At 39.1% G+C, this 20,610-nt stretch overlaps 2 protein-coding genes across 4 annotated transcripts in view; one reads left to right on the forward strand and one right to left on the reverse strand.

Moving 5' to 3' along the window:
• MATCAP2 (microtubule associated tyrosine carboxypeptidase 2) overlaps positions 1 to 1,525 on the reverse strand; it is a 56,240-nt gene extending 54,715 nt beyond the window's left edge. Inside the window, exon 1 of one of the 2 annotated variants that reach the window (XM_057304363.1) lies at positions 820 to 1,525. In XM_057304363.1, the coding sequence (XP_057160346.1) occupies positions 820 to 844 (25 nt within the window). In that variant the 5' untranslated portion in view covers positions 845 to 1,525. The remainder of the gene's footprint in view (positions 1 to 819) is intronic. The other variant, XM_026509255.4, reaches the window with a different exon arrangement.
• Positions 1,526 to 13,626: 12,101 nt separating this feature from the next.
• The window catches only part of ANLN (anillin, actin binding protein), a 48,855-nt gene continuing 41,871 nt past the window's right edge, over positions 13,627 to 20,610 (forward strand). Inside the window, exons 1-2 of one of the 2 annotated variants that reach the window (XM_057304364.1) lie at positions 13,627 to 13,892; positions 19,974 to 20,130. In XM_057304364.1, the coding sequence (XP_057160347.1) occupies positions 13,875 to 13,892; positions 19,974 to 20,130 (175 nt within the window). In that variant the 5' untranslated portion in view covers positions 13,627 to 13,874. The remainder of the gene's footprint in view (positions 13,893 to 19,973; positions 20,131 to 20,610) is intronic. The other variant, XM_026509284.4, reaches the window with a different exon arrangement.

Consider the following 20,610-nt stretch of genomic DNA (forward strand, 5'->3'; position numbering starts at 1 on the left):
AAAAATTGGTCTGTTTGGTATTGCAATGCCTGATAGTAAAAAATTCTGGCCTTTTTTTGACACTAGCTTGAGGATTAGGCATTTCCCTTCACTCTGTTGTTCTTCGTCATGATAGTGGACTACCACGAACCCTGTCTTGCAGAAATGTTATACAGAATTAAATGCCGGGATAATGGTCAAGAAAAGCCTTCTAATACGTAAGATAATATTTAAATGGTTAACATCCATATATTTTTTTTAAATAAAAGGCAAGTAAACTTTCTGACCTGGGGTCTGAACACCCATTTCTTCAGGTTGGTATAATACATACTATAGAGTAACCTACTAATAATATCAACTCAAAACGTTTGACTTAAGAACTAAAGCACAGAGAGAAATGAGCGCTGCGTAAACACATTAGAAATGTGTTATTTTGCTTAGCTCTGATTTTTCTGAACATTCTAGAAAATTAGACGCCAGTAACTACAATACCTAATAGGCTTTGAAATGAAATGTTTAGCACATTTGTAGGTCAGTAATGTGTATATCATAATTTACTTCCCTAGATTCCACGGCACGTGCTTACTGATAATAAGCGACAAAAAGAAAAGGGACCGTTTTTCTGTCTTCCCTCCCCGGATTTTCCCTGAGCACCTCCAGCACGCCGCGCACTGTTCCCGGAGCCGGGTTGAGCGCCCGCGCCCCGCGCGGAGCCCACGTCCTACCGTTACCTCGGCCTCCGGGCGGTTGGGGCCCGAGTCACCCCACACCCGCCGCCAGCGGCCGGGAGGACGCTGGCCGCCCCTGCCAGCCCAAGGGCCAGCCCTTCCCGGCACTCACCCGTCACGCGAATGGACTCCAGCATCGTCCCGCCGAGGCCGCGGGGGGCTGGCTGGCTCCACGGGCGCGGGGGGCGAGAGCCAGCGGGAACCGGCCGGACCGCCTCTAGCTTCTGGCCCGGGCCTCAGAGGTGGGTCGCGGCGGGAGACTGCTCTCCGCGACCTGGGGCAGGATAAAGCGGATAAGGACAGACGAGGAACGTTCGGACACGGCTGTGAGAAGCGCTCCCTCCGGCCCGCAGGTGCCGGAAGGTACACACGGAGTCTCTACAGTGGGCAGCTGCGCTAAGAACCCGCCGCCGTGACGTTGCCGCTCCCCCGTTGCTAGGAAACGCTCCTCGCCGTCGGCGCGCTCTGCGCTTCACTAGAGCCTGCGCGCCGCTTGGGGCGCTAGCGCGCCGGCGGCCAGGCTAGAAAAGAAGTGAGAGAAGGGAGGGAAACTACAACTCCCGGCGTGCACAGCGTAGGTCCATGCCTCCAGGATCTGTGTGGGCTGGGCACGGGGAGAGGCTTGGGTCTCCCGCTACTGGTATACCCGCAATTTGTTCTGATTTTTCCTATAGACGTTTGTGTCAAGAGGGCTTAACACTGCGGTAGCTTCACAAGAGAGATGGTGTGACATGACAGCTCTAGCTGTATATTACAAAGCCAATCTCCTCTGTCCTTTAGTTTAAAGGTTAGAAAAAACAAACAAGTTTAGGTTGAAAGGTGTTAATGAGCGTCTTCATTATTTGAGGAAGCTCAAATACATTTATCAGTTGAGTATTCCAGCTTAATAGCCTTAATACTAAAATTCAAATTTTATTTTATTTAAGATTTTATTTATTTAGTTGAGAGAGAGAATGAGAGAGGGCACAGAGGGAAAATGAGAGGGAGAAGTAGGCTCCCCGCTGAGCAGGCTTGATCCCAGGACTCTGGGATCATGACCTGAGCAGCAGGCAGCGGCTTAACCTACTGAGCCACCCAGGTACCCCTAAAATACAAATTTTAATTTATGATTGTGCAATTGATATCGCTGGATGTTGTCTTCTGTTTGTCATTCCATGGAAAATGTAGAGACTATATCATTCAACATTTTTTGAGAACTCAATGTGTGCAAGGTTCTGAGGACATAAGGTAAATGAACTAAGTCTCCCCGAGCTTACAGTTTAGGATGAGCTCATTAGATAGTGTTGGCACTGTCAAATTTCTGAGCCACATTTTCTCTTTACCATTCCTCAAGGAACAAAAGTTATGTTAACATAATCTAGGAATGACAGAAAATGTGTGAGAATTTGTAACTTTTTGATCATTTAGGAGGGAACAGTGGAACTTTAACTATCACAAATAGTAGATAACCTTACATCATATTCTGTCTGAAAATCCCGTGAATACTTTCTTCAAAATATATCCAGAATCCAGCCACTTCTCACTATCACCACTGCCACCATTCTGGTTCAAGCCACCACCATCTCTTGTTGGATTATAGCTATAGCCTAAATGATCTCCATATTTCCACCTTTACCCTCTTCACTTTATTCTCAAAATTCAGTGGCCAGTGTGATCCTGTTAAAAAGTCAGATGTCATTCTTCTATGCAAAACACGTCAATGGCTTCCCTTCTTACCTATGAGGTCCTTTATGACCTAGCCTCCTGTCATCTCTTTGATCTCATTTCCCCCCACTCTCTGCCTTGGTCTCTTCCAGACACATTGGCCTCCTTGATATTTCCCAACTATGCCAAGCACTGTTTCACCTCAAGGCCTTTGTAATTTGGGATTTCCCCTGCCTGGAATGCTCTTCCCCCAGACAGCCAAAGGACTCGCTCCTTCACCTCTTTCAGGATTTAATCCAAACGTCACTTCTCAGTGAGACCTTTCCTGGCCACTCAATTTAAAATTCTACTTCTTTCTTAGATTTCCTACCCTACTTCTCTGTTTCATTTTTTTCCCCTTAGTACTCAACACTAATTTAGCAAATATTTTACTGATTTATCTTGTCTCCATCCTTAGGATAAAATTTCCATAAGTAAAGTGATTTTTGCTTGTTCACTGCTATATTCCCAACATCTAGAATAGTGCCTGGCACACAGTAGGTACTCAATAAATATTTGTAAATTAATAAATAAGTAGACAATAGAAAGTATGCATTTTCAATGATAACTCAAAGAAAATAGAATGGTATAAAATGGCCATGTAAAGATGGACTCTTCAGGTTAGAGCACTTGATAGAGTTTTGAGCCATGAATCCTTGCATTCATAAGGACAGTTATTCCTGCAACATGTCTTAAGGAAAATAAAAGGCTATAAATGAGCCTTACACACCTATCTTCCTTATGTAACTAAAACTCTGAAACCTGCCTTCCAAGTTTGTTATAAAAATGCATCTATTACCACTGCAAATTTCCAGGTTTTAAAGTCACTGCAACTTAAGAATTGTTATTTCTCAAAAAAAAAAAGACTCCTAAAAGATATTTCCAAGTCATATATTCAGCATTTATGTAAATAATTTATTCTGAATGCTTTTATTAAAGCATATTTAATCATATTGTCCACTTTCATTATATTCTGAAGAAATCAAAATTATTTATTTACCTTATCACTAAGGCATTGGGCTTAGTGCTTTTAGAGTACATTATAAAACGTGTTAATTATCCTCAGAAACTTACTGACTAGTTAGGAAAGTGTTTATACACACATACACACACACTAAATTCAGAAAAGGATGTGCCCTAAAGGTATACCTCCCTCTTCAACATTCCATTAAACTTAAGAATTCAAAAATAAACAATTTGATACCCCTGTAGTTAGATGCACCTGGAACATTATTTCATTCTTGACTTGTAAAATTATTTTTATGGTCACCCTACCAATATTTCCTTGTGGATAATTTTCATTTCTAAATATCTTTAGTGATAAGTGCTTTTAAAGGTGCATATCAATTTAATCAAAGCAATTTGAAAAGATATTCTTTGTGTACTATTAGGCATTGAAGTACTCTTGCTAACAAATTTGGGAATACAAAGAGTTTATCTAATTTCTGACAAAACTAGTACTGTTCTCAGCTCGCTTTACCATTCCTGCCTATGCAATTATTCATCCTCATCAAGCTTCATACATCTGCTTTGTTAATTATTGATTGGTGCTATGCCTGCTCAGTATTTCCATTGGGCACAGCATCTGCAGCTGTCCACTTGGCTGCTTTTGAGTCAGCATTGTTTTTACATATCCGCCAGAACAATGAACAATTCCATCTTTCTGAGAAACTTTTCTTTATATCCGTTTCTATATAAACCATTAATATTGAGACAAAAGAATTGATGTGATTATCAATTACTACTCCATTTTCAAAGCACTGATTGTAAAATAAAGTTAAGAATTTATTAAAACTGCCTTTAATAATTTATGTTTATCTTTAAGGATGCACCTCCCCTCTTTTTAAAGTTTTACTAAACTTAGGTTTTCCAACAGTAGCTAAGGATGTCATTGTAGTTATCCTACTACAACGTTATATTTCATTTTACTTTTATAGTCATTCTTACGTACACTACCAACATCATACTGTGGATCATTTTGCTTACTGAATGTCTTTAATGATGACTTCCGTTCAATTTTAAATATGAAAGATGATAGAAAAATAGGAATTGTGATAGAAATCCTTTTTTGTGTGGTGGGATTTTTATGTTATGGAAAAAGAGCTTTTATCTTTCTTATTTGCTCAGTAACTTTTGTTTAACTCATATGTTAATCTGTATATTTCATGTACATGCTACATAGTAAACTATTCATAATCCATGGAGTTTCTGAAAAGAAGTCAAAACATCTCTGTAATAAGAGGGGATCATTTTTGTTGTTGTTTTAGAAAACAGATCAACAATCACCTTTGTAAAGACTTAAACAGATTTGATCATTTACTTTGAATGGGGGAGTTGTGTAATAAAGACTAAGAAAAAGGAAGAAAGAGATGGGGAAGACTAGAGAAGGTTGCTAATTAAGTATTGCTAGCGCTAGTGGAAAGACAAATAATTACAGTATTTCACATTCTATAGAAAAGGTTCATATTGTTAAGGGCTGGTCAAGTATACATTATGCTTGAAACTGAGAAAAAGTTTTATTTCTTAAGAAGTTATCTCAGTAACTAAAAGGAATTAGAGCATAAAAATAATATTTATTCACTTAAATTTTAGATAAGAATTTAAAAGAATAGGGGCAGGAGAAGGTTCTAGAATATAGTTTTGACTTTCCTTCCTGTTTATTGGAAGCAATTTATAACATTCTATGTCATTGAAAATACGAGTTGAGGAAAATTAATCTGCAGCAGTCTGCCATTATAAAAGAACAGAGGAACTCTAATTGCAACACCCCATTCTAACAAACATTAACAGAAGCCTCAGGACAAGCTGTAAACAATATTCCTTGACTCATAAAAGAGAAAAAAATCCAAGGAATAGTTGGTTTCTGTGCTTTTGAAAAAAAATTTTGAGTGACATTTGAATGCTTTCAGGATGTCTGTATTGAGAGAATGGAATGTTTTTAGTATGTCTTTTTCAGGAGAATGAAAAGCATTAAGTGGGAGACATCAAAGAATGCTTTGTGAAATCTCCTCTGCCTTTTCACCTCAATGAAAATAGAACAGCACAGAAATCCTGAGAAACACTGATTTTTTTTTTGATAGGATGTTTTGTTGTAAATGATTGGAGGAGGAAGGATATTTTTTAATCAGGCAAAAAAATGTGCCTGTCTTAATTATATTTTGAAAAAAACAAGATGCGCATTAGTTTACTCCTTCCGCGATTTGTTAAGTGCCTCCTACATACAAGGCAAAAAGATGATGCAGAAGACATGATACCTACCCTCATAGTACAAACACACATATGTCAACATGATGTACACACATCAACCAGTCTTTGAGTACATACACCAAGGATGCTGTGTTGAGAGTCCCAGTTCTCTTGGAACATATGTCACAGTGGGAGCAACAAAGAATCAAGGTAACCAATGTATAATTACAGATACAGATAGGTGCTATGAAGTACAGTAAATCAGGGAAGCATGCTAGATGGTGACTTGTCATAGGCGGGGTCTGAAAAGGCCTCTTTGACAGACTTTGGAGCTGAGATCTGAAGGATAAGAGTCAGCCATAGTAAATTTGGAGGGGTGGGGGAGACAAGCATTCTAGGTGGAGGGGATTGTAAATGAAAAGCCCTGAGATGGCAATGATCTTGACAAGATCCTGGAACTATATGAAGGTCAGCATGATTGGCGTCCAGTGAGCTGGGGGAAGTGGAAGGAGAAAAGATCTCAGAGGTAGGCAGGGGCCAGTGAAAGGAATTTGGACTTAATTCAAAATGCAATCAAAAGCCACTGGTTGATTTTAAACAGGGCAGTGACATAATATGGATTATTTGTTTTTAAAGACTGTACTGACTGTTCTGAGGGCGATGGATAAGAGAGTAAGAATGGAAGTGGGAAAACCAGATAGGAGGCTTATAGTGGGCCAAGTGAGGGTGATAATGGCTTGGAGTGGAATAGGAGCTGAAGAGAGAGAAAGAAGTAGAAGACCCAACATATAAATTTAGAGGAGTTGATCAGTAGGTTGGGTATGTGGGGAGGAGAGGAAGAAGGACATGAACATACTCCAGGTTTGTGGCTTGAGCAACTGAGTGAATAGTAGTATTATGTATAGAAATGAAGAAGATGAGGGAAAAACAGGTTGAGTGGGGAATTCTATTTTGGTTATGCTAAGTTTAATATGCCAGTTAGAAGTCCACATCAAGATTTTAAGTAGGTGCTTGGATATTAGAGTTCAGAGCTCAGGAAAGAGATCATGCTAAAGAAATAAATCAATCTAGGAAACATCAGTATAAGGTCAGTATTTTAAGTCAATGGGACTGATGAAATCAACCAGGGAGTATGTGTAGGTAGGTAGGAGAGCTCAGGGTAGAATTTAGAGTTCTTAGTCATTTAATTGTGGAACAGAGGAAGAGCAGCCGACAAGTTATTTTCTCAAATACACACACACACACAGAGAGTGATATATACATAACTATACAACTATATGTACGTATATGTGTATATACATATGTTTTTTTCTGACCTGTTTAAGATTAGCTGGTAGACATGATGCCCTTTTACCCCTAAATACTTTAGATTATGCACATATATATGTAAATATGTGTATCTCTATGTATGCGTGTACAGAGAGAGAGAGAGAGGTTATGAGAATAAAGTAAATATAGTAAGCTGTTAATATATTAAGAATCTGGTTGAAAGGCATCCTGGAATTCTGCTTTTTTCTATGTGTATATGTATAAAACTTTTGCAACTTTTCTATAAGTCTGAAATCATATCAAAATACAGTGGTGTAAATTGAGTACTAAGGCCCGTGATGGCTGAGCAGAAGAGAGGAGGAGGTCAGTCTAGTTGGAAAGTTTGAGGAATGGTGAGGTCAGGGTGTAGGAGTGTGTAACCTCTGAGTGTTCATCAGCAAACATTTCTCGATGACCTGTTACATGTCAGGCCTGAATGGTGCCGAGGAAGACCAGGATGGTGTCTGACTGAGAGAAGCAAGCACGTGGGGTGTGAAAGTGGATGTCACAAATGCCAAAATTTGAAGCATTAATGAGAGAGTAGAAGAACCATGGTCTAAAAGTAGTATATGAAGAGAAATTTTTAAAGTGTTTGGAAGATAAAGAAGTACATGACAGACATCAATGGAGTACAATGAATCTTCTTCTGACATGCATTTTAAGAAGATTTGATTTTTGATATTCAATAGAGAGGCTTTGATGTTTAAGAAACATTGGCTTCTGCTACTCTGTAATATTTAAGAACTGCTTTTCTTGGGGCACCTGGGTGGCACAGCGGTTAAGCGTCTGCCTTCGGCTCAGGGCGTGATCCCGGCGTTATGGGATCGAGCCCCACATCAGGCTCTTCCGCTATGAGCCTGCTTCTTCCTCTCCCACTCCCCCTGCTTGTGTTCCCTCTCTCGCTGGCTGTCTCGATCTCTGTTGAAAAAATAAATAAAATCTTTAAAAAAAAAAAAAAAGAACTGCTTTTCTTTAATATGGATCATCAAACATCTAAAAATAGGCTCTGTGAATATAGCTTTAGAAAAATCTAGATATGAAAAATAAACCTATCAATATATAAATTATAGTGTGATAAGTACACAAAAGAATTGTTCCTCCTTATGAAAGGATTTACTGTAGTCCTTTAAATATGAATTCTCTTAATACCCTTACTTGCCATTTGAGAAAGTAAAAGGGAGATTAAAGCTGTATAAATTTTGAGACTAGTATGACTGTAGTTACATTGCGTTTTAAGAATAATACAATTTTTTCAGAAAGCATAATTTGTTTTCCCTCACTTTGGAATATGAAATACTTTCATTGATTAAATTAGAAAAAAAATATGATGCTAAGAACCATTAAAATGTGATGCTGGGGATGATTAATAGCAGAGGTCATAACAAATAAAACAGCCCTTTCCAGTAACATGTATACAACATCCTTTGATGGTTCTTATTTCTTCATTATAATAAATGTGTAAAAGAAGTGGCCCTTCAGCCAAATAACCTGAAGTAGAGAACTTGACTTTAATCCCTCTTGCCACTGCCTTGCGGTTAGACCTTGGCCTTTTCTCTCCCTGTAAAAATAAGAATATTTACATCATTGTATCATTTTGTGAATGAAATGAGAATGAGTGTGAATGTATTTTAAAAAATTAACTGTAAATATATAACATTTGGAGTGTCTTTATTGAGTAAATGCTTTCAAATGCTTGTGTTTTTAGCCCCCCATCAATTTTACCTGTGAAAGATATGATTATTATTTCCTTTGTTGGAAAGGAAGGATCTTAGAAGGAGCAAATACTCATTTATAAGTGTCACCTTTAATCTACATAGCCTTTATTCTATTCTTAAGTTAATGTAATAAACTGTGGTCTTTACCTAAATAACTTGAGAGGTTGAGATTTTCATTCAAAAAACAGGCAAGACAGTTCTGATGACTTTTAGAATATTAATATAATTTAAGCCAAACTGCATATTCTACTAATAATCATGTGATTATAGCATACATTTCTTTTCAATAGTTAAAAAAATATATTTTTTAAAGACAGCAATTCCAAGAGAAAAGCAGGTTGCCATTTTTTAGGCCTATGGATGTAGCTCGAGGGCACATTTACATCATTATTGTGTCTTTGGTGATCCAAGTAAATAAATTAAGTGAAATGTCAAAAATATAAACAGTCTAGGATTTGAAGTCAGGAAGATCTGGTTCAAATTATTAGGTGATGGTCTGATCACTTAGCCTCTTTGTATCTCAGTTTCCCTATCTCTAAAATGGGAATAATAGTTATTTTATGCTCATTCATTCGACGAACATCTACTGAACTCATGTTCCCAAAAGGTGCCAGATTACAGCTATAAATAAGACATGTTCCTGCCATTCCATAGCTTACACTCTAGTAGGAGAGACAGATAAAAAACATAAATACATAACAAAAAGAATTCCACATAGTGATGTCTGGGTGGCTCAGTCAGTTGAGCGTCTTGCGTTGGGCTCAGGTCATGATCCCAGGGTCCGGGGGTCAAGTCCCACGTCAGGCTCCTTGCTCAGCGGGGAACCTGCTTCTCCCTCAGCCTGCTGCTCCCCCTGCTTGTGCTCTCCCTCTCTCAGACAAATAAAAAAATAAAGGAAATCTTAAAAAAATAATAATAATTCCACATAGGTGGTAAATGCAATGAAGAAAATAAATCAGCTTGATAGGATGGAAAGAGACTGGGAGAGGGGGCAGGGAGGAAGGGTGTGGCCAGCCAATCAGGGAAGTCTTTGAGGAGGTAGAATGTACTACCTCACACTCAATTAATGAGGAGCCAGACATGGGTAGATCTAGAGGAGGAGTGTCTAAGAGGTGGAAAATTCTTGAAGAAAAAAGGAATTTGGTCTTTTTTTGTCCAGAAAAAAAGCCTATGAGGCTGGAGCCTAGTGAAGAAAAGGGAGAGTACTGTGATATTTGGCCTATGGTAGAAAAGGAAAACAGAGTCCACATTATTTAGGGCCTTGTAGGTATGATAAAGAATTTGGATATTATTCTAATTGCAATGACAGACAGGAACTAGTTCTGAATAAGGAATTGGCACGGCATAATTCACATTTTAAAAAGATCCTTCTCTATAAATAACTAAAACTAATAAGATAGTTGAGTAGGTTTGCAATAATCAGTTATGTTCCTACATACCAGTGATGATTTAAAAACAATTAAAAAGATATCATATGTAAAAGTAGCAACAACAACAAAAATACAAAGGAATAAATCAGTTTAAAGATTTGTAGGGAAGTACATTATAAACATTTTCAGAAAATACTGAAGTAGGCCTAAATTAATGAAGATCTACCATGTTCACAAATGGAAAGGCTCAATATTACAAAGATGTCAATTCTCTCCAAATTATGTGACAAATTCAGTACAATTCCAATAAAAATCTCAAGAGGATTTCTTTTTCTCTTTGCGGAGTTTGACAATCTGATCGTAAATTGTAAAAACGAGGAGCCAAATTAGCCAAGTCAATTAGCCAAGCCAATTTAATTTTTAACTTGCCTACCAGATATCAACACTTATAATTAAGACAGTTTGATATGGGGAGAAGAATAGACAAATGAACCAGAACAGAATAAAGAGCTCCAAGATAGACCTAGATATACATAAAAAGTTGATATATTACAAAAGTGGCTTTACAGGTCAGTGGGGAAAAAATGGACAAATAAGTGCTGCTAAGACATTTGGTTATCCAAATAAAAACATCAAACCAGATAATTTAAAGATGAAATGATGAAAACAATACTTTTTAGTAGAAAATATGGGAAAACATCTTTATAACCCCAGAGTAGGGAAGGATTTCTTGAGACATAAAAAGCACAATCTCTAAAGGAAAATATACATATATCTAATTACATTAATATTAAACATTTCTGTACATCCAAAACATCCTAAGGTGAAAAGATAAACCATAAACTACGAAAAAATAATTTCAAGCTAAAAATACTTATTTTTCCAGAAAACAGTAAACAAACAACAAAAAGTCCATGAATCAATAAGAAAAAACTAAATAACTGCATGGAAAAATAGGCAAAGGATATAGAGTTGAAATTCACAGAAAAGGAAAACCAAAAGGCCAATAAACACATGAAATAATGCTCAAGTTCAGGAGTAAGAGAAGTGCAAGCAGACAGGAATGGCAAAATCTAAAAAGTATCCATGTGTTAGGGAGGCACGGGCAGTAGCAGGAGTGCTCATGTACTGCTGACTGAAGTAAAAATTGTGACAATCATTTTGAAGAGTAAATTTATTGTTAATATCTGGCAGTAATATTGAAATATATTTATCAAAATAATTCCTAGGTACATTACTGTAGATAAAATTTTGCATGTGTATATAAGGATACATAAAATTATTTATAGCCTCATGGAATCTTTGGAATGAAATATTGTTAATGAGCTAAACATCCATTAACAGGATAATGGATACATAAATTGCAAGTATATTCATACAATACAATACAGCCCTGAAAATGAATGAAATGCAGCTATTAGTGACGATGAATCTCATAAAAAGAATATGAAGCAGAAAAATAAATAATTGAAGAAAGATACATAAAGTAAAAAAAGTTTATGTAGATCACAATATATTGTTAGGGATATATATGTAGATGTAATGAAAGTACATAAATTTCACGGGAATGGTAAACATTAAAATCAGGATAGTTTTACCCTCAGGGAGCAGAAGGTGAATGGAATTAAGAAGGGACACACAGGAGACTTCAAGAATAAAATTATGTATCTCTTTAAGCTAGGTGGTGGGTACATGGTTATGTCTTATTTACTATTTTTTTGTAAACTGGAAATATTTGATAACACAAGATTTAAAGGAGAAAAGTAATTCCAGCTTATAAACTGAAGAATGAAGTACCAGGGACCAGGGGGTAAGAATGGAGAAAAGGAGACATGTTAGGTGACAATGGCTGTAGACCTGAGGAAGAGTAGACTTGAGTATCTAGCACAGTTTCTGGCAGCTGGGAGGTGTTTAACATGCTGTAGCTACTGTTTTGGTGGTTGCTATCATCTTCACCGTCATCATTATCAGGGTAAAGACCAAACATATAAGGGGATTATGAAGGAAGAGAAACTAAATATTTGGAGTAGTTCTATTGCACTATGTGCTTTATGCATCTCTTTTAGTCTTGACTAGAATCTGGTTATAAAGAACCTAAGGCTCACAGAAGCCAAAGCGGGAAGGCACACAGTCTACATGAATTTCTAATTATTTCTTTTCCAATGTTGTTTAAAACACTCTTCTCCCTCCCCTCCAACACACATACACACGCCTTTCCTGCTTAGCAGTGAAAAAAAAATGCAAACACCTCTTCCTCTTTGGTTCATAAGTAGCATATTTTGAGTTAAATATTAATAATTTGATACACCAAACACTTGAGTAGTGGCTTATTACAGAATACTTCTGGTTCTGTTTCAGTTTTTCGTCTTATCCTCCTAACAACTCTGAGGAATACAGGGCGGTTGATTATTCCTGTTTTACAGATGAGTAAACTAAAATCCAGAGAAGCTAAACCATAAGTTGCTAACTTGGTGACCATGAACTTTATCAAATTCTGTGTCAAATACTTTATGATTAAATGGGCATTTTTCTACGTACAGGGTCAGCTTTAACTGTATTTTCAAAAGGTTTTAAAATAGTGGGTTAAATGATTTGCCTAAGGTCACATGGTCCTTGTGGAGCCAAAATTCCAAGCAATTTCCTCTACTCCACACTCGGAATTCTTTGTATTACAACCTATAGCATCAAAATTCAAATTAGAGATATTATTCGTGAAATACTTTTTGTAATGTCTACTGACTGCTAAGATGGAAAGGTTATTAAATATACCAAAACATCTTACTTGGGAGAATAGTTTTGGTTTGTTCAGCCGTTAGGCAGCCACTCCTTCATCTACATGGTGCTGCTTTTCAGCTGAACAAGTCAAGAACTGTTGTCTTTCCAAGTCCTAGCATAGACTTGCTGAAGAAGAAATGAATCTGATACAGTAATTACATAACGTATTTTACAATTCTGAGTAAAGAACAATCGTGAGACACAGCTTGTTCTCGTGGTGGGAAAGAGACCACGAGCTGAGAATGGGATTTTCATTTCTGCCGGACAAGAGTTCTTTGTCTCAGGGTCTCCCCACTCTCGGCTGTAAAATCATGAAGGTGGATGGCTTCTTCATCCTTCCAGCTCTAACAGTGTTTAAATTGGGATGGGATTTAAAATAGAAAGGCACCACAGGAGTTTTGAGTATGAACTCTTCACAGTCTGTTAATATTAGCCTTACTTTCCCAAAGAGGAAGGGCTCTAGCGCCCGAGGTGGATCATTAGCCCCAAATATCCGGGGACCCACAGTACAACAACCCCTCATGAAGACCAAGCCCCCAGTCCCCATTAGGGCGACGTAGGGGCGGGCGGAAAGCTACAGAAGTCCACCAGGCCCGTGGGATTTCAAACACAAGGGCTGTTAATTCTATATTAAGGAACGACGGAAGGCGGGAAAGTCCAAGCACCGCGGGTCCCAAGGGATCAGCTTAAACAGGGTGGCTGTGCGAGCGTTGGGGTGGAGCTTCGAGCCCCGAGGCGGCTGGAGTGTCGGGAGCGCCGCACCTCCCGCCGCATTCCGGCCTCTGGAGCTGGGGTGTGACCGAGAGATGGCCGGCTACCGACGGGAACCCCCGCGGCCCCGCAAGGCCACGTGACCGAGAGCCGGGGCGGGCAGAGGCGTGTCCCGCTCCGCCCCGCGCGCAGGCGCGCTGTACAGGCGCTGAAATTCAAATTTGAACGGCCGCAGGAGGCCGAATCTGATACAGGAGACTGAGGGGTAGAGGAGTGTAGTTTGGGAGAGTCCTCCCCCCTCCCGCCGGCCTTCTGGTTTTCTCCAAGGGACACACTGAACCGAGACTCACTTCTTTTCTTTTTCTGAATTTGAACCACCGTTTCCGTCGTCTCGCAATCGACACACGAAGTCCAGGGCGATGGACCCGTTTACTGAGGTGAGAAAACTTCCGGGCGCAGCCTGCCATAGCCGCTGTCAGCTCCTACCCTAACCCTTCCCACCTTCTGTGGACCTCTGGGCCCACCGGGTGGAGGGCGCGTGCGCGCGCGTGCGCAGCGTGTGTGTGCGGGGGGTCTGCCTGAGAGAGCTGTAGAGGAGAAGGGGGTGGGGGAGGACGCAGCCGGCTCAGCGGCTGCTGTGGGTCCGAGGCTTACGTATTGCGGTCCTGCAGCTGAAGCTCAGGGACGAAAGTTTTGAGTCTGTCCCAAAGGGCGGTAGCGAAAAGCCTGCTGTCAGCCCCGATTATTGTACCACCCCTCTGTAGTGGAGCCCTGTGTCTTCCGAGGGAGAGGTTGGGGCCTGGTGGAACTGGTCCTGCTGGAAGTGAAAGCGGGGATAAGGTGTAGGGTGGAGTCGGGTCCTTGAATGACTCAGTGCTGTGTGCGGCCACCGCCTGCAAATGGAATGTGATTTGCGGGATTCATGCACCCCGCAGAATGCTATGCATTTGAAGGGTGCTGTTACCGAAATGACAGCAAAAGGTTAAAATAAGCCAGTACCTGAAATCATTGCATCCGTTCCTACAAAGTCAATAGTTTCTTCAGATTTGATTTCTCAGTTAAGGAAGACGTTTCGTCCTGGGATTGACACTTGAATGGAAAGGAAACCGTGCTAGCCGAATATATACAAGCAGAGTTAATAGCCGACAATTTAAAAAAGCAGAGTAAAGAAATAGTAAACTTCTTTGTGTGTGTTTACGGAGCATAACATTACAGCAGTACTTAACTCGTCTTTTGTCCTTTGGGAATTGAATATGCATTAATTACCTCATTGTGTCAAGTATTTCTCTATCCTTGGCCAGTCTTGTTGGGAATGTACATGGGCATACTTAGGAGCTTGGTGTTGCCAATTGTCCACTCCCTCTTCTTCCAGGACAGTTCCTGTTCCTTTAGGGTGTCGTGCAAGTTTCAAACTGTTATTTCTTGAGTTGTTGCAAAGTGGGCCTAAAAATGTCTCTACACTAGATTTAAAAATTTAAATGCTATGGAGAGTAGAAATATTTCTTTTTTTGGGAGATGCATAAGTCTAAGATGCTAAAAGTTTCAACAGTTACAGTTTACTTGTATTCAAACATAACAGTATTTATTTTTGTTTCAAATTCTCATTTAGGGGAAAACATTAATTTGTTAACCTTACTTGAGGATTCTGGCAGAAAACCCAGGACACATTTTTGTATTAGCTTTAAAGAATAGGGCTGATCATGCACCATATATTTTTCACATACTTTGAAGTTAAAAGGGATATGTTATGTTACTAAGCTAGGATAGGATTCCTTAAAACAATATTCCTATGTGTCCTGAATATTCTTGTTATTCTCCTAAGTAACTGACAGGAACAACGCATTTTGAAAGTTGGCTGAAAACTGTATTTCATTTTACTTGAAAATGTCAATTCGAAAGCTAGTGCAAATCTCATTTGAAAGAAACTTTTATTGGAAAGAAACCTCTCGCTTTAGTGTGCTCAGAAACATGTATGGTTTACATTATAAAAAGTTAGATCAGTTGCAGTTGGAATAAACAGCTTTGACATCTTTTCCTTAATTGGTAATGAGTGAACTATTTGAATTGGTTCCAATGACTAGGTGCTTAATTATAGCATTCATAACATCTTTGCACTGGGAAGTGAACTGGTACAGTTATTTGTCTTAAAGGACTGAAAATAAAGTGATTTTCTCAACCAGAGTTCCTTATCAGAACCACAGAAAATGATTTGAGAGACTATTTTGTTAATTTTCCTAAAGGTGATTCATAACCATGCCATCCTACAAGCATAGGAGAGATGTGAATCCGTTGCCTTAATGTCAGGGCATTAGGACTAATTCTCTTGGTAACTCCGGTTGAGAAAGCTACAACCATTCTAAACTCTCTTTTCCTCAGACAAGGCTGTTGTGCACTGCTTCTCCCTGCTGTCACTGGCGCTGTCTGGCATACTCCTCTCTCCCTCCCCTTTCTGCTTGGCAAACTCATTTAACCTCTAGCTTGCACTTTGATTTCCCTTCTTCAGAGGGCAGATCACCTTTCACAATGCTCATCTGACTTGGAGTTACCTGTTGAATATATTTCCTGCCAGAATGTGAGCACCATGAATGCAGGCCTATTCTTTCCTATTCAGAGAGATGTTTCCCTAACATCAAGCACATCCAAAAACATTCTGCTGAAATAATAAAGAAAAGAGCCATTCAGTGCAAATTATTTTACAAACAAATAATTATATACAGCAGTAACTGTTAGAACATTTTAGCCATGTTCTTTATTGTAGAAACTTTCAAATTCTCAAGTATAATAACTCTTCATGGACTCATCGCCCAGCAACACATGGCCATATTGTTTCACTGTATTCCCCTCCAAACCCTCCCACTGAGTAATTTGGAAGCAAATTGTAGAGATCATATAATTTCAAACATAAATACTTAAGTATTTATCATTAAACACTAAGCACTTGAAAAAAATCTTAGTGATGTTATCACCCCTAAAAATTTAACGCAATTCCTTAATATCATCAAATATTCTGTCAATGTTCAGATTTCCTGAAGTGTCTCATGGATTCGCAATTTGTTTGAATAAGGATCTAGACAAGGTCCACAGGGCAGTGTCTTTCTACATTCTTCCTTGACCAACCAGAAATAAAGAAGCCATCTTGATTCATGGACAAACAAGCAAGTTAAGACAGATGTTGATCATTATGATCAGCTGGTAACATTTAAAAAGTTATGTTGATATGAAGTTAGTTCTCTTGACAATAAGTTTTTATTTTTATTTATTAATTTATTTGACAGAGGCACAGCGAGAGAGGGAACACAAGCAGGGGCAGAGGGAGAGGGAGAAGCAGGCTTCCAGCCAAGCAGGGAGCCTGATGCGGGGCTAGATCCCAGGACCCTGGGGATCATGACCTGAGCCGAAAGCAGATGCTTAACGACTGAGCCACCCAGGCACCCCAACAATAAGTTTTTAAAAAGAGCAATTGGATTTAGTCAAAAGACAGTTTGGGTGTGGAGCCCAATGCGGGGTTTGAACTCATGACCTTGAACTGAGATCAAGAGTCCAACGCTTAACCGACTGAGCCATTTAAAAGACAGTTTATAGCAAAGTGATTAAGAGCCCAGACTCTGCAACCTGATTTTTGAATCCTGCCTTGCCATTTTTTTTTCCCCATCTTTTTTAAGATTTTATTTATTTGAGACAGGGAGAGTCTGAGACTGAGACTGCCATAGAGAACCCCCGAGCTAGGTGTGCGAAGTCAGAGCTTTCTGTGTGGGATCTTTAAAGGAGAAAAGCCACAATTAAAATATTCTGTAAAGCGTCTTCTCTTGTGCAATAAATAAACTGCTGTTATTGTTTTGAATGGAATTTCTCTTATTTTTGAGAATTAAGTGAAAATCTCTGTATTGACTTGGGAAAGAATGCTCCTAGAGCATATTGAAAATAATAAGTTAATTTATATTGAGTGTACTCTGCTTAAGAAAGTAGGGAAATCAGTAATACCTCCTAGAAAGATTTCTGTCAGAAATGATTTCAGGTGTGTATGTGGCAGAAATTGCTTATTTTAGATTCATCCATGTGGAATATCTTATTTCCCGGTTATGTTAGTTATTGTAGTTTTTTCTTTCTTTATGCTTCTATTATTTAAAGAAGGAGGTGTGATAGTTGAAGGAATGTACCTTATAAATAAAGAACCCTTGAATTCCTGATGCATTATTATAGAGACTTAGGTTAATTGAACTTTATGTTCCTTAGATATATAATTTCTTTTAAATTAATCTTTAGTCCTTATTTTATAGATTATGGAACTTTTGCTTATCTATTTCAGTTTTTTAAAAATTTTGAAATCTTTGAATCTAATGTAGACAATAGAGTACTTGTGTATGTTTGAATGGCAAAGCCACATTCTTTTGTAACCGACCTCTTGCTCATGGTAACTGAAGATATACTGACTCACAAGTATTCTAACTGACCAGAGTGGAATGTGGGCATGTCCTTGAATGAATAAAATTAGGCTAGTTTTGTATCTGGTAAGTGATATATTTTATCATGGGGAAATTATCATATACATATGAATTTATGTAACAATATCACTCTTGAGTTTGTTGAGGACTTTTATTTAAAGGGTGAAGTGAAGGTCTTGTGTTTCGGGAGGCATTTGGTTCATAAATTAACTCTTTCAGTGACATGGCAGTTAGATTTAGCCTCACTTCTTTTAGTGAGGAAATTACTCCTAAGAAAAGTAGAGAGTTATACCTTCCAAATTTAGCTCATGTTTCTTTTGCATACTCAGAGGAATTTTAAAGATTATTCCACTTTAATTAAGGAAATTAAAAAGGTCAAATGGGAGTATAATTCCTTAGTCTTCACTAACACTGTATCTGTGTGTGCAGGCCATATAAACTCCAGCCAATAATTTGCATGCCTCCTTTAGTTGGGTACTTTTGAAAGAAAAAGAATTGTTTGACAGGCTCTTGTGTTTGTTCTACCATACTGATTCGAATAGAAGCATTAGTTGATTCAGGGGAAGAATAGAGTAATCATGAGTTTATGGAAGGGTTAAGATATCAAATTAAATTACTTTTTTATACATTGAGTTAAATAAAATGGGATTTTTTTTTTTTAGTGTTTGTTGTTGTTTTAGGAAATGTCATGTTTTTAGGACTGAATATGTCTATTATCTCTTGTTTACCATTATACCAAATCTTAGTGGCTGTATTAGTTTCGTGGCTATAACAAATTACCACACTTTTAGTGGTTTAAAATCACATATATTTATAATTACCTTCTGAAGATCATAAGGCTGATGGATTTTACTGGGTTGAGATCAAGGTGTTGCCGGGATTGTGTTCCTTCTGAAGGCTCTAGAGGAGAATGGGTTTCCTCGCCCTTCCTAGCTCTGGAGGCCATCTGCATTTTTTGGCATGTGGGCCCTTCCTCTGTCTTCAGAGCCACCAATCCCATCATTCCAAGCTCTGCTTCTGTGGTCACATCTCTGACCTTCCTGTCTCTTTTGTCTCATAAAGACAATTGTGATTATATTGGGCCCACCCAGATAATCCAGGATAATCTTTCCATCTCAAGACTCTTAATCACATCAACAAAGTCCCTTTTGCAGAGCAAAGTAACATTCACAGGTTGATGGGATTAGGAAATGAACATTTTTGGAGACCATTATTCTTGTCACCAAAGCGCTTAAAGCAACCACCATGTTATTTCTCACGATTCAGTGGCTCTGCAATCTGTGTTGGGCTCAGCGAGGCTGTGTTTCCAGTGGTGTCCCCTGGGGTCATGCCGGAGTCTACTGGGATCTGGGAAATTATCAGGGACTAGATGGTCACAAGTCTGGTGGTCGATGCTGGCTCTCAGCGGGGCCAGGTGTCTCTAGCATGCTTGACCTGGGCTTCCCCACCTGGTGGCAGTGTTCCAAGAGAATGAGAAAAACTGCAAGGCCTCGGAAGCCCCAGTTTGGAAGGCTCCCAGTATCACTTCTGCCTCATTCTGTGGGTTAAGGTAAATCATAAGGCCAGCCCAGTGCAAGGGTGGCGAAATAGATTCTACCTTTGGATGGAAGCAGAAAAAACTTCTGGCCATTTTAAGTCTCATATAACCAAACCAACTTTACACATTTTATTCATATTACATCTGTAATCATTTTGACATTTGGGTGCTTATTTGGTGAATTTTGACCTAACTTACATAGGATTTCACTTTGGAAATGTATTTAATATTATCCTATATGGCAACTGGTGATTTTAGAAGGTACCTCAAGTTCTGCGAAGTTTTGACTGAACTTGTGTTTTGTTTTTTTTTTAAGATTTTATTTATTTATTCGACAGAGATAGAGACAGCCAGCGAGAGAGGGAACACAAGCAGGGGGAGTGGGAGAAGAAGAAGCAGGCTCATAGCGGAGGAGCCTGATGTGGGGCTCGATCCCATAACACCGGGATCACGCCCTGAGCCGAAGGCAGACGCTTAACCGCTGTGCCACCCAGGTGCCCCTGAACTTGTGTTTTAACACTGCTGTATTACATGTACAGAAGCTGCTGGAACGAACCCGTGCCAGGCGAGAGAACCTCCAGAGAAAGATGGCTGAGAGGCCCACGGCAGCCGCAAGGTCTGTGACTCACGCCAAGAGAGCCAGAGAGCCACTTTCAGAAGCAAGTAACCAACAGCAACCCCTACCTGGTAGTGAAGGTAAAAGATTTTGTGGGGGAAAAATAAAATTTGCATCTTTTAAAGGAGATAAGCCCCAAACATTTCATTGTGTGTGTAGAAAAACCCAGGTTTTTGGGAGACAAATGTAATAGTGGCCTCTGGGGGAAAGATGAGCCTTCTGTTCTAGTTCAGGCCAATTATATTAGGCCTTGATCTACCAGACCAGACCAGAGTATCCAATAAATACTTCAAATTAATCGGTCGAAACTTCATTTTCCTCAACCCAGAGTTATCCTTAAAACCCCCAAAGGGAGAAAAGTAAAGGAGCAGAGGGCCCCATACATGGTGGTGGTGTGGAGTTTACCTCAACAGTGCCAAACAGCTGACCACCAAGTTTTCAGCTGGTCTCTGGCAATGAGCAGAGTAATGAAAGGCAGATGTGCTTGCAGATCTTGAAATTTAATGAGCCTCTTCATCCTGTCTGTTGAACCAGCTCTTTAGAGCTAGGCTCAAAGTACA

The sequence above is a fragment of the Ursus arctos genome, unplaced genomic scaffold, assembly GCF_023065955.2.
Source record: "Ursus arctos isolate Adak ecotype North America unplaced genomic scaffold, UrsArc2.0 scaffold_3, whole genome shotgun sequence".
Taxonomy (NCBI): Eukaryota; Metazoa; Chordata; class Mammalia; order Carnivora; family Ursidae; genus Ursus; species Ursus arctos.